Source organism: Postia placenta (assembly GCF_002117355.1).
Source record: "Postia placenta MAD-698-R-SB12 unplaced genomic scaffold POSPLAscaffold_16, whole genome shotgun sequence".
Taxonomy (NCBI): Eukaryota; Fungi; Basidiomycota; class Agaricomycetes; order Polyporales; family Adustoporiaceae; genus Rhodonia; species Rhodonia placenta.
In genome coordinates this window covers 345,135-359,256 of record NW_020169847.1, presented here as the reverse complement: position 1 = coordinate 359,256, position 14,122 = coordinate 345,135, and the positions used below count along the sequence as shown (strand labels likewise).

Sequence of the window (14,122 nt, the reverse complement as noted above, 5' to 3'; positions counted from 1 at the left end):
GCTAAAGTACGTTTATGTTGCTTGCGTTTCTCATGACAATGCTTATGTATATGCTTCTCTTCCAGGACGCGCGCAGGAGGACCTGTTGTCCTGTCGCTCGCACAGACTGATGACGTCTCACCCTTCCTCGCGTCAGTGACCATACTACTCGCACAGGACCTCACAATCAGTCCGCTCTATTCAGTGCTTCCCACCATCATTCTTAGCATTGCAGAGCACATCCCTGACGCGGAAACCGCAAGCTTGCTTGACACGATGTCAGAACGTCAGAGCCTCACGCCCACTTCACCCTTGTGGCTTGAGCACTGGCGCAGCATCCTCATGATACCGGGACTTTACACGGCGGCTAGGCCTCAAACGCGGCCTGTTGCGATGAAGGCGTTGCAGCAGGTGTGGGAGTTCGTCAAGGATATCCCGGTGTATCGACGACCTCTGGCGGAGCTTGTCTTTGATTTCTGGAAGACGCAGACGAAGGCCGAAATGGAAGACGTAGCTGTGCCGGAGATTTGGAATGTACTCGGTGACGAAGCTGTGCTGCGTCAAGCCGAAGCTCACGAAGAACCGGATGTGGAAGAGCGCGGCGCCCCTGGCCAGATCATCGACTTTCTGCACACTATAGCTACAGAGAGACACGAAGACAACGATGACACTGCGTCTATCCGCACCACTGACATGCCGTCCACTATATCTCCGCAATTCCCTGCTGTCTCGACCGCCACTGCGTCCCCTGTCATGTCTCGAATGCAATCTGATTATCAGGGCAAAGACCGGGAGTCGGCTATCCCATCTGTAATGTCTATCCTGTCTTCGTTCACATCTGGAAACTCTCCCCGCTCGCAATCACAGTCACGACAGCCTGCAGACTCTGCGCCACTCGTGGAATCTCCGCCTACGCAATCTTCAGAGCTTCCCGCAACACCAAAGACTGTTGGCGCTGTCGCGGCGCTTATATCGATTTTCAGTCAGTTGACTTTCACTCCTCTTGTTTTGACGGAGAGCAATACGGAGCTAGCTGTGCGGGTGTTCAGAATTCTGGTCAGCCTGCTCTCAGAGGCGGACTGTATCAGAGCCCGTCTGGCTGTTTTGCAGTTCCTCATGCGCCTACGAGTCGACCGGGACCACAGGCTGTATTATGCATCAGCTGATTACGACAAGGATGGCCACATCTCAACCTTGGCCGCTCTGGTCAGCCGTTCGCAGGCTTCGCCAGGTTCGGGAGTGCAGTCCACCAGCGACCATGACTTGCGCAGTGCGAGACCCCGTATTCCACAAGAACGAAACGGGAGGCGTCCATCTCGCGGTCGAGGGGGACAGCCTGCTAGGATAGAGTCCCGGAGCCGTTCTAGGACAACGCCTCTACTTGTTCCTACGCCTTCATCTTCGCAACGACTCAAGCCCAGGGATCCTATCTGGTCACTACCCGAAGTCTTGCCCTTCAGTTTGATTGATTGCGATACGGCGAGCGAGGGAATCACTTCTTACGATCCGACATCTCCGAAGCAGGGAAAGGTACTCCCATTCTCTCAGTATCTCACTAAACTCGTCGACATCATCGAGGGAGAGAAGGAATGGGAGATACTGTCTTATGTCCTATGCCATCTCCCTACTCAACTTGCCAACAAACACCTCTTTTGCGGCCCAAAATCACGAGTAGTGCTCGGACGGATGCTGACAACATTGTGCTCGGGGATCTCCAAAGGATCGCTGGCGACGGCAATCGAGCATTGGCCCGATAATATCATCGCAAAGGACGCTCACGGTCTCGCCTATCATTCCCTTACCGTGTTGATAAGCTACAAGCGGTGCTTCCTAGAAATACAGTCGCAACATCACCTTGTCGAGGCTTTCCTGCTCGGATTGAACGGGCAGCCTTCCACTATCAAATGTTGCCTACATGCGCTCTCCCTGTGCGCCTTTGAACTACAGCCTTCGACGACCAAGTTTCTATCCAGTATTCTGGAAAAGCTATCTCAGATCATGTCGAATCCCGCTATGGCAGTCCATATCATTGACTTCTTGGCTATCATTGGATCTCATCGTGGTCTGCATGCCAACTTCACCGAGAGCGACTATAAAATGGTCTTCGCTGTCGCACTACAATACTTGCAGCACCACAACCACCCTGGCGACTCCGTCAACGTTTCGTGGGCGCTTTCCCAGTACCTCAAGATCATGAGCTATTACATTGTCTATCTGTGGTTTTTGGCCGTTGAACTTCCTGATAGACCTCGACATATCAAATTTATTGCGCGACAGCTCGAACTCGCCAATGAAGGAAAAGGAGAGAAGGTCGACGAACCGGCAGAAGTCTGCTTCGATTGGCTTGCGCGCTATACCTATGCGAGCGCTGATCCGCGGCCTGCGAACTCTATGCTGAGTGATATCGTCATGAAGTCCGCGTCTCAACAGTCACAGCCTGAACCTGCACTGTGCGAGAAGACTTGGATCACTGGTAATGCTGTCATCACAGTTCGCGCTCTACAGCGTCGTGGCTGGCTGGAGATCGTGACCCGCAGGGCGTCAGGTCTCACGAAGTTTCTGTGCAGGTCGGAGAACGTACCTATGGTGCCCCTGGGTGACGTAGACCCAGACCTTGTCTCGGTAGCTGCGTGTCCCACACTAGATCGAGGGATGCAGAGTCGGCCCGTGTTAGTCCCTCCCGGTGAAGAGGTCTCCTTGAAAAGAGAGTCACTAGGAGTGAGTGCCTTCATATGCATGTTGGACCCCTTATTGATTTGTTGCTAGGACTCCCTGGTATCCGCTGGCGACGCTGAGGATAGTCTACAGCGACCCGATCCAATTACAGGTTATGTCTGGAGTGGCTCGGCGCCATCACAGCGTCGAAAGGATGTCTCTATCGACCCCGCTTACTTCGCCATACAGCTGTCCTCGTACCCAGAAACTTTGCCAGAGCATTTGCAGCCCGTCAAAGACACGCATCGTCTGGCAAGCTTCTGTCGTTCATTGGACAGGATGCCTGTCATCGATACCCACAAGGTCGGAATCATGTACGTTGCCCCTGGACAGTTCGATGAGAGTGAGATTCTGCGGAATAGTCATGGATCTCCCGCATACACACGCTTTCTCGAGGGGCTTGCACGACTCATCAATCTTCGCGGTCAGGTTGATGTGTACGCTGGAGGCCTGGATCCTGACGAGGATGGAGAATACGCGTATGCGTGGTGGGACGACATTGGACAAATCCTCTATCATACTGCGACGCTGATGCCCTCTTCCATTGACGAACAATGTACGAACAAGAAACGTCATATTGGAAACGATTTCGTCAGGATCGTCTGGAACGATTCAGGCAAGCCTTACAAATTCGATACCCTTACAACGCAGTTCCAATTTGTCAATATCATTATCGAACCACACTCCCGAGGTTCGATAGCAGCATACTCCAACAATTTGCACGAGAACGAATACTTTAAAGTCGTCGTTCAGCGTGCGCCAGGGATGATAGATTTTACTCCCATCGGCGACTTCAAGCTGATATCTGCAGAAAACCTGCCTCTTCTCGTAAGGCAACTCAGCCTCCTCACGGATTGGTTCGTCTCCGTTTTTCAGTACACGGAAAGCGACACCCTACAGGTCGAGATGCAGACCAATTGGCGGGCTCGTTTGCGAGCCATCAAGAAATTCCGGGACCAAATTGCTGCCTCCGCGCAAACGATGGACCGGGAACAAGCGACTTCTCAGGGGCCAGGAGAAGGAGTTCGAGGACAGACATACAGTGATTTCACGACACTCTATCTATAAGATTGTACTATTGAGAATGCTGCACTTCGTGCATGTTTTTCGGGCCATTGCATACCGTCTCATATATTGTTTTCCATATGTGTAGCCATCCTAGCATTCCACAAGCATGTATACAATCATATTCTCGAGCAATACAATATGGAAAGTAAAGTATAAATTATGGTAAATGTGTGTCCCGCCCTATCATGAACTAGATACTGCAACAATGTGCGTACATCTATGGTGACGTGAGATCGATAATGTCTTCTGTAACCACAGCCCTCGTAGTCGACTTATGTTTGGCTCCGAGCTGGGTAGTTCTAGTCTTCCCTGTGCGTCGCGGTGATGGCGGTAACAATGTTTGCCTACTCGAAGCCGTACCAGCCAACTTCGCCCTTGCGAGTAGTAGTGGAGCAACCTTCACATCCAGGAGCTCTCTTTCTGAGTCGCTAGAAATCTCGATCACGGATTGCTCTAAATTGAGCGCTCGTAGCTTTGGCTGTGTGCTGGTCTGAGCCGGGTCGCGAATCGGTGCACGTTGTCGGATGGGGGTGGGAGACTCAGCGCGGTCAGGAATAGTGTTTCCGTTATTATTTTGAGACTTTGGACGGGGAGAAGAATGCTCCTTCGTTTTCCGCGGTGACTTTTGAAGGGTTGCCCGGTCTCGATCAGAGTCAGATGTTAACAGAGGTCGGTGCCGACTGCGCTCAGAATGATGGCCTTGGTCAGAGGAAGATGTTCCTTGCCTTGGATCGTCGGCGAGAGATATCGGGAAAGGCGCCGGAATGAACCGAGGCTTCGGTACCTCATCCTCTTCGGTCAATGGAGACGATTGCAAAACATCGAAGGCAGACAAAATGCTGCTGGGCCGGGTTGACGAGGTTGCTCCAGAGTTAGCAGAAGATGTCCTCGATGATAGATTGAAAGTTCGCAGACGAGATGGGCCAGCAGCGGGCTCATCGTCTGAACTATCACTCACATCGACGATGAAATTCGATGCCTTGTTGGGATTGGCGCGAACATTTCTCGAGAATGCTTGCTGCTGGCACGATGGGTCCTTGCGGGCGTTCAAGCCTGCTTTGGTCTGCATTTTCCCTCCCGATGAACTCTTGCCCGTCGTGAAGAATCCCTTTAGATCGTGTGATCGATGCGACAGTGTGTCATTAGGTTCAAATTCATTAACCTCCTGCACCTCACAATGACTTGCGGTCTTGGACGGCTTCTTCAACGTGGGTTTCTTGGGCGTAGGTGAAATAGAACCGTCTGAATCTTGCTCCTCACTTTCAACGAGGCTGTGGGGTTTTCGGCTATTTCTCCCCTTTGTGACAACTGCGCCAGCAGTCTTAGCTTTTCTACCGCGCACAGCACTTGTTCCCTTTGCTGTTTTCTTCGCTTTTCGCATCTCTTGAACCCCTTCAAACTCGTCAACAAGCTCAGGCTCTACGATGCGGACCATGCATGCGGGTAGCCATATGCGCAGGTGGCTTTGCGGATCCGGTGGTGGCTTCTTTCCTCTCTTGCTCCCCTTTCCTCCGTCTTCATCGTCATCGTCGCCCTCATCATCTGTATCATCGAGGCCATTAATTACCTCTTTCCGCAGCCCCTTGACCCCGGCTTCGCACAAACGGACGAGCTGAGAAGGGGAAACCTCTAGGCGATACTCCAAGATACCGTCAGTCGACGCGTGCTCGCGAGATGAGTGAATCTTCACAATGAGTTGTTCACCATCCTCCTCCTCGTCGGAATCAAGAGCCGGGTCACGCCGCGGGGTGTTGAGGTGCATTGAGGAGAAGTGTTTCGCAATCATCGACGAAGGAGTGCCAGGCATTCTACGTTCCCGTCCGCTTTTTCTTGGCGTGACTGGAATGCCGTTATGCGAATTGGGGAGTTTGTCAGCGTATTTATCCTTCACAAGGGCTCCGCGCCTGAGAATACGAAGCACCGCCGCGGGCCAAAGAACTGTCCTGAATCGCTTAATGATGATTTCCTTTACGCCCCATTCGAAGTAGAGCTCGCACAGCTCTGCAATCTTGCCGAGGTCAGGCTCCTTCTCCCAGTTGATGGTCAGGTTTTTCGACTTTACACCTTTCGCCTCTGTCGTCACCGGGTTTGTATAGCTGAGCAATACCTCCATGTTCGGGAAGTCGTCAGGTATCGACTTTGCCAGAGAGGGGTTCTTGCGCCCGATGTGCCCTTGCGAATTTGTTCGCAACTCTGTGCGGAGGTTATTACGCCAAATGTCGAGGAATTCGGGAAATTCTTCTCGTGGGAGGGTGCGTGCGGCGTGCAAGAGTGTGTCGCCGAACCCGCATTTGGCTAAGCCATGCGCGGTAGTGGCACCACAGCCAGTGAGACCTGCCTGGTGGTAATCTCCGCCTCGGAGGATCCCAATGAGGATCAAGCCGCCCTGTGTTAGTTGAACAGAAGGATGTTTCAAGAGGTTCTCCGAGGTGTAAGTGGCTACATGGTTTCCATCTTCGCGCCCAGCACTATTCTTGAGAGAGTGCGCCCGGTTTCCACTGAGGGTAATACTTGGGCTATGGGCCATGCATGATTAGCGCTGGGGAGCCCACTTGAAGAACGTCAGCTTACTTGCGCACAATCATCTTGGCACCAAACAAGAATGTGTCCACATCATCTGTGTACACGGCATCGATGACCCCGATGCGGTTCAAGTACGCCAGTTCGGCTTCGGCTTCACCGGGAGCCTGAGAGCAGGTTCAGTCGAGGCATGGCGAAATTGGACGAGAACAAACCATTCGCCATTCAAAGCCGAAAGCGTCGATGATGTTCTGCATTCCTTGAACCATCCAGTGATTCTTGCCGCTTATGCGTTTACCTCGCTTGACGGCGGGACGGTTGGGGCCGTCGAAGACGAATAGGGGCAGGAACGGCGCGCTCATAAGCCGAGTGCATTTGAAAAATAGCGTTCTAAGCTCGGGATTCTCGCCTTCTCTTCCGTAAGTTGCGTGGTAGAACCAAATGCTTGCGTCGATACCAACGCGAAAGCCACGCACGCCATCGGGATTGGCTTCGAACCCGTCGACAACGGCAAGATGCGTGAGCGAACGCGTCTCGCCCGCAGGGCGCAGAATCTAGGACATCATGTTGAGTACGGCTCGGATAGGACATGCTCGACTCACATCCCACAGGCCAGCGACACCCATTCTCTTTACAACTATTCGGCAAGCTGAATCAAAGTGGCTACGCGTTGGCGACGCGAGCAGGAAATGAACGATCCCGTGATCAGACGCGTCGAGTACGGCGCGTGACATAACGCGTCAACATGTCACACCGGCTCTCGAGACTATCGGCACGATAATAATACAAAGCACTACAGTACAACACCAGAGATACAGAGCGAGTAGATCACAAAACTAAGAGGCACAGAGCGAGGAGATAACCAATACCAATAAGATACGATGAAACGACAGCTTCCCCCCCCCATTACTCCCGTCTCCGACGCCTTGTCGCATGATCTGTCTGTGCTGCGGCGCCAACACCTTTCCGTCGTCTTCTTCCATGAGTTGAGGTCGGCTCCCGAGCAGCAGCATCAAGTGCTATTGGACATTTTTGTTTCTTGTGCCGCGCTTCGAACATATCATCTCGCGAGCTGAACCCGCACATCTCGCAAGCGCGCTTGAGACGCCAGTGCTTGTTACTGGCTAAGTGTCTCATATAGGCGTTTCTGTTGATGGATCTGTTACAACCGGAGATCCGGCAGGTGATTGTTGTGGCTGTTCCTATGTGCACGGTCTGCACATGATGGCGTAGCAGCGATACCGGACCCTCGAACTGACACTCGGCAGCGCCGGCATCATGCCAGCCACACCGTTTCGGGCTCTGCCCGTTCCAGTATCGACTCTCGCGTACGGGTGGCGGTAGTGGGAGAGGGTATACGGGTAGTTCTTGATGATCAAGTGGCAGAGCCCAGCTAAGTCCATACCTGCAGGTTGAAATGAATATCGGGCCGTCGAGCAGCGTTGTATCAGCTACTTACGGTGCTTGGGAAGCTATCAAGTTAATTCCCCATTCGGAAAGCGGGTTGCCGTCGTGTATAGGCCAAACGACATCTCCGTCGGCGGCGGCCAGAGATGGCTCCAATGGCCATCCCTCGTTGTGGCCGTTGACATAGAAATTCATTGTACTGTCGGAGGTGGTATCGTGAGGTGTGAATGAAGTGTGATCAAAGCGTGGACACGTCAAAGCGTGCTGCGCGATGTGGCGAGAAAAGCGTCTGGAGTGAATGTCACGGAGGGAGAAAGAAGAGGATAGAGCTGCCTAGCCGCCCGCCCACAGGTTTCGAGCGCACCAAATGGGCCCAAACAACACGTCCACTGGTCACGCTTTGTCGCATGGCCCAATGTGTGGGCCTGGAAAGGCCAAAGCACATCACACTTAGGCTAGGTGATTACTGTAAGGCTTTCACCGCACCAGCTTCATTTCCTCCACGCGTACACACGTTCATCTAATGACCAGGCCACACAACAGTGAAGTACATTCCAACCTCTTCCGCTCATAGCTCTGTGCTCACAAGCATGCAGCAACGTCAACAGTAGAATGAGAGCCACACAGGATCGAACCCAGCCTACGATGCATACACGGAGAAGGAAATGGGACCGAGGCAGCGACATTGTATTGCCCACACAACACACTGGTCAGGTTCAGTGGCGATACCAGCCGTATTCGGAGGGTACGCACACACCACCCGTGGAAGACTGGACGTCAGCGACGAGCACAGATGACGAGACGTCAAGAATAGAGCATTGCGATATAAATATATGCCTTGCCAACCGTCCGATCCCCCCCGTTGTTGGTCACGTTGGACCACGGATCGTTACGAGCAGCTGTCTCACCACCAACAGCCGCAGCCGCAGTAGAGAACCTTCAATATCAAGAACAACATTGAACACAGCCTGCTGTAGACACTGAATTGCGAAAGACGCTATCAAATACTGTGGAGTCTCGACCGCCACACACGAAATAACGTTCTCGGAGGAAAATTGCAGCCCGCTATCCCCGTCTTTCTAGCCGTGAGTTGTAGTCCGACAGCCATGGCGTGCCTCGAACTTGGCATCTGGATTGAACCGCTATTTTCACAAGTGCAGAGAGTGAAGGCCATGCTCTCTGTGTGGGGGCTGGATTGCAAACAAGCCATAGTCGCTGGCTCCCATTCACCGGCTCTCCATGGGGCTGGGACGATTCCATCAAAGACGGCTAGATGCAGCGATCTTCCCAATTATCGTCCTCAACTGTAGTCGGACGACCGGGTACAGCATCCACACATGGACAGTATACAGGCTCTCTGCCCGGCAGTGTCCACTCGCATTCGACGAAAGTTGCATCGAGCAGAGCGACAGCAATGCGCGGAAGGTGGCGCACCGCGATGTGGCCGTGAATGTCCAGGCCAAGATTGCACAGACACACACCACTGGGTTCCTCGTTTTCGATGGCATCGCATGCAGTGAGCGGCCCTTGCGGGTCAGCCTGTGACTTCGCGCAGCACACACGCAGGCAAGGCCGCGCCTACACACGGGAATCATTAACGTACTCCCTTCAAGAGTAGGATGCTCTCTATATGCGTGCTGCTCCTGGGAGTGGGTGCATGCATACGTTATCCGTATTCTGCGACACGAACGATGGAGAGCGCCAATAATCAGCAGGAGCAAGGCGATTGGAAGGACTCGAAGCTTGACATGACATATCACACTGGGGTCTTTCGTCCCTTCCTCAAGCTATAAATTACATGGGAACGGTGGATTGTAGCGCCCGAGCACCAACACGTATCTCAGCCACCCCCATGTTTCCCCGAGAAGCAACAGCGGGAATGTGCAGGGAATCTGTGCACCTCGAGGTGAGATGGAATGCCCATCCTTCAACATGCAGCATGATCGAGCAATTTGAAGACGCGTGCGGAAGTCTGGACGTGGACGCGAACAAAAGAGTAACAAAAGGAATGCGACCACGTCACAAAAGGAGTCGCGCGACCGAATCTACGTATGCCGTCCCTATAAAGCGGCTTGAAATGTTCGAATGGCGTGTCACGCACCTCGGACGTCTTGGAGGGCGTGCAAGCCTGCAGGAGCAAAAGAAGTCTGATTCTTGGCTGTAGGCGGGGCGGGGCGTCCTGGTGCATCGCGATGAGCCTGCACGGTGTATAGAATGCGGCGTTGGATGAAAAAGTTGAGCTGCACCTCGATAGGTTGTTTCTCCAGGGCACACGAAAGACATCTGATTACCATCGCTACACACTATCCAGTACGCACAGTCTAAGCTGTAGGCGAGAGTGCATCATGCGTCGAGTCGCCAAACCGCTCAGTGAGGGGAATAGAATGAGTTCAAGCCGACCACCGCGGATCGCTCATTGGGTGTCAGGCCCGCCCGCCACTGCAGGACTGCGCTGGTACAGAACATCTCATATTATTATGTATACAGTGCGCACAACGAGGATAACAGCCCCAAATCAGTGCATCTCTGCGCATTCTTAATGAGAATTATCCCGATATCTGGCGCAAGCAAAGGCATATGTTACGTATCTGCCAGTGGTAGTATTGCGTTCAGGATGCTTACAACAAAAAGTACAAAAAATGTTCCTAGGGGGATTCGAGCCCCCGTCCCCACGGTTCTGCTTGAGCGGATGCCCAAACCACAACGTGATGATCTGACCACTAATCGATAGGAACCTGTCATATGTTGGCCAGCAGATAATCATGTGGTACTCCTCACTCTGAGCCCCAGGCACAGATGCAAAGGAATCTTCCCAAGTCCCGACGGTATGGAATCCAGTTCTGTGCATTGCATGCTTGTAGATAGGCCGCCAAGGTGTGGGATCAGCTTCGAAATCCTCAGACAGCATGATGCGACGGACAGACACCATGCTATTTTTTACGAAGAGGGGTGCTGCCTATCGCGAGGACCGGCGATGGGCGCAGGGGCTAACCGGTGGGGAACATCGTGAGTCCATGCCAAGCACATCATCCAGAACCACGGCGGATGTTCTCAAAGTGTTGATCATCTAGTAAGGAGCAAGATCAGCGGTATGGGCATTCAATAGAATGTCAGGGCAAGCCAAACGGCCGAGCAGAGTCGCGCAGACACGAGCTGTCTCTCTTTCGCTGGGCAGAAAGGCTCGGATGGCCAAGAAGGGCAAGGGACCTGCCTGATCGGATAACGCACGTGCGTGCTCCTGTCCGCCGGAGTTCGTCGTCGAGTGGAGAATACAAAACTCGCTCCTCATCGCTGCCCACGATGGACGCCGTCGCCGCTCGCCGCCCTCTCCACGGAAAACGCTCCTTCAACTCCCGACACACTATGCTACATGCTCACGCACACCCCCGCACGCCCCTCGACTCCCCCGCCGCCTATGATGCCTCCGAGGAGGACAACGACCCCCTGACCGACGACGCCGCCTCCGCCTCCAGTGTCCCCGCCCCCGCCGCCCGCCTTCTTGCTGCTAACGCTAACGCTAGCAGCAGGCAGGCCAGCGCTCGCCGCCCTCCTCCTGGCCGCACTGCACTCGCGGTCGCGCTCATGAGCGACGACGACGCCGGCACCGACTCGCCTACCTACGATGGTGACATCGAGAGCAGCACCACTGCCGCTGCGCCGGGCCCCCGCGTGCCCATCGCCTCCACGTACAGCAGCAATTACGACTCGTCGGCGAGCACCCGCGCCGCGTCCCCCGCATCCACCCTCACCAGCCCCGCGAGCCCCGCCGCGCCTCTTCCACCTACGGGAAGTGATCCTGCGCCATCGGACCCGCATCTCGCCACAGAGCTCTCAGAACCGCTGCCTGCGCCCATCGCCGCGGCTGCTTTCGACCCTGCGAAGCTCACGCCCGCCGACATTCAGGCGTACGTCCGCGCTGCAATTGCGGCTGAGGGCCAGGATGCACGGCAACGGAAATACAAAGTCAATCCGCCGCCGGCGGGCCGTCCAGCGCGCATATATGCGGATGGTGCGTCATGACTCCCTATGCGCGGTGCGCGACTGACGATCGTCGCATACAGGCGTATACGATCTCTTTCACTTCGGGTATGTGCTCCATTTTGGGTTATGCGTCCCCTCATTCTCGCCACGGTTCCCTTGTATCACTTCCACATATAGACCCTCTGAATGAGTAGTCGCTCACTCTGCACCCCCTCCACGTACACTGCACATCCACCGGCCACTCTCTCCTTCCGCTGCGTTCTCACTCGCTAGCTGATCCCTTTACAGACATGCCCTCCAGCTGCGCCAAGCTAAGCTCTCGTTCCCACCCCCCGCGTTCGCCGGCTCCGCTTCGGAGGACACGCCTGCGTGCGCCGCGTCGGGTGTGCACCTCCTCGTTGGCGTCAATTCGGACCAGCAGTGTACAGAGCACAAGAACAGGCCTGTCATGAATCATGCCGAGCGGTAAGTGCCTGTGATTTCGCTTGTGTCCCCTCTCGCCGAATTTCGGTGCCCTGGCCATTCCAATGACGAGAGGCGCGGCTGAGCGCTGACGAGCATTGTGCGTTGCAGGTGCGAGGCGGTGCGACATTGCCGCTGGGTCGACGAGGTGGTTCCGGACGCGCCATGGGTGATCGACGAGGCGTTCTTACAGAAGGTGCGCATGTGTTTAGGTGTTTCGTCGCATTGCGTCTACATTGCGGCCTGGGGTGTGTTGCATATATTTCCGGCAGCCACGGATGAACGCCGTCTGCAAGTGCATTGTGCGCTAATTGGGCGATGCGTCAAAGCTAGTAGCACAGAATGGTACATGCAGCTATCCTACGTGTTTGGCTCTGTACGGCACTCAGGAACAATCGGCTTTGAGTTTGCGTACGCCTTCCACGGTGCCCAGTCCCGCAGACACAGGGATGCTAAATCGAGTATTCTATGTGTCTTCATGACGCGGGACACGGCGATCTTCGTATATAACATCTTGGCATCTGTCTTCGTGCGAAAGTCACGACGATCTTGCGTCTTCATTAAGGCCGTATTGGGCCTGAGGCTACATATGTGAATATCGGGCTTTTCTGTCCACGTCTGCCGCCCTTTTCCCATCGCTTCGTCTGCCTCCTGTGCAGCTCGCGTCCGCCCTAGCTCATGCTGACCTGCTTTGCTCCAGGTATGTATCCCCTCGCCGCGCTGAGGATCCCCGCCGTAGCCCTATGCAGCACCTTGCTGAACCGTATTTATTCTCGCCTGTTTAGCATCAAATCGACTACGTAGCGCACGACGAGGATCCATACGTAAGCGGCGGCCTTGACGACGTTTACGGATACTGCAAAAGTAAAGGCACGTTTGCCGCATGTGCCATGTCTCTCTCTTCCGCTGATCTCCCTATTTCTGTTTCCACGCTGCCTCGTGATGGCCAATCTCCGGCTTACAGGCAAGTTCATCCCCACACGGCGGACGCCGGGCGTGAGCACGTCGGAGCTGCTCGAGCGCATCGTGTCGCAGTACCGCTTGCGCGCGTTCGACAAGAAGCTCGCACGCATGGGCCACGCGGAGCTGATGGCAGAGGGAAGCGACTACGACGATAGCGCACCAGGGAGTGTGCGCGTGAGCCGCGCGGGGAGCCCTGGCCCGCGGTAGTCCTTGTTGTGATGGTAGAAAATGGACATAAAAGGAAGCGTGCTTGGATCTGGATACCGAGTGTAGATGGTACGTGTACGAAAGGTTCTAATGTTATTGACTCGACTTCCTAGTGGATCATGGCGATAACCCGTCGTGCATGAGATGGCCGTTTGAGATGGTAGGGTTTTCGTATGGCTGCGCATTCACAATCCTCAGTCTTGCGGTTACTTGAGCGATGCGAATCTGAGTCAGTACGGTGCAGGTGACGAGAACCTCCGATAAGAGTCGTAGATTGTATGTATTGGTACAGCGCACTTATGTAAATGGTGGACGACTCCCTATACCTGCTTCCTTACGTCATCGCTCTGTCAAGCGTTGTGTGGCGTTCCCAGTGGCTTAGAAGGAAATATAGCTAGTGGGATAAGCATAGCTCATACCATCGGCAGTCTGGGGCAGATCCATCAGGATGTTTCTTTAGCGGCTTCTGAAAGTTACGCACGTAGAGAGTATCAGTGCATTGACTAGGAAGCATAGTTGTATCCGCGTAGTACTGCATATTGAGATTATGCACGTCTCCTTGTCTTTCGAGGACATAATCGTAGACTTGCTGATGCTGAACTCCTAACATTGCCGACCAGTTTTTCATTTTGGCAGCTGAAGGGTCTGGGTCTTCGGCAAACAACTCTTCCAGAGAGGTATGAGCCTCTGTAAAGGATGTCTTTATCAGAGGAGTGATGGTCAAGCAGGATTGAAGCACACCATTGATGTACCTCAGAGTTTGGTCCAGCCTGAGGTCATGGACACGCCGTCGCGAGAAATAGTTGCTAATGGCCCTCGC

The 14,122-nt window shown here is 54.1% G+C and overlaps 3 protein-coding genes and 1 non-coding gene across 4 annotated transcripts; 2 read left to right on the top strand and 2 right to left on the bottom strand.

The window, feature by feature from the left end:
* Positions 1-1,268: 1,268 nt before the first annotated feature.
* Positions 1,269-3,919, top strand: POSPLADRAFT_1185375 (hypothetical protein). Its single transcript, XM_024489141.1, has 2 exons — positions 1,269-2,662; positions 2,807-3,919. The coding sequence occupies exons 1-2, from the start codon at positions 1,666-1,668 to the stop codon at positions 3,760-3,762; spliced, it is 1,953 nt and encodes a 650-aa protein (XP_024334737.1). The 5' UTR covers positions 1,269-1,665; the 3' UTR covers positions 3,763-3,919.
* Positions 3,920-4,422: 503 nt separating this feature from the next.
* POSPLADRAFT_1036535 (hypothetical protein) lies at positions 4,423-6,908 on the bottom strand (the record flags this gene model as incomplete). The annotated part of the gene is made up of 6 exons (XM_024477156.1): positions 4,423-4,554; positions 4,721-4,870; positions 4,925-6,278; positions 6,334-6,449; positions 6,498-6,836; positions 6,885-6,908. 6 exons carry the CDS (start codon positions 6,906-6,908, stop codon positions 4,423-4,425), a joined length of 2,115 nt encoding a protein of 704 aa, XP_024334736.1.
* Positions 6,909-10,329: 3,421 nt separating this feature from the next.
* POSPLADRAFT_t148 lies at positions 10,330-10,424 on the bottom strand. The gene has a single exon. It is a non-coding gene; the product is annotated as a tRNA-His (tRNA).
* A 562-nt stretch (positions 10,425-10,986) lies between these two features.
* POSPLADRAFT_1173932 (hypothetical protein) lies at positions 10,987-13,418 on the top strand (the record flags this gene model as incomplete). Its single annotated transcript, XM_024488261.1, has 6 exons — positions 10,987-11,698; positions 11,751-11,775; positions 11,959-12,135; positions 12,244-12,328; positions 12,918-13,002; positions 13,097-13,418. The coding sequence occupies 6 exons, from the start codon at positions 10,990-10,992 to the stop codon at positions 13,300-13,302; spliced, it is 1,287 nt and encodes a 428-aa protein (XP_024334735.1). The 3' UTR covers positions 13,303-13,418.
* Positions 13,419-14,122: the final 704 nt, after the last annotated feature.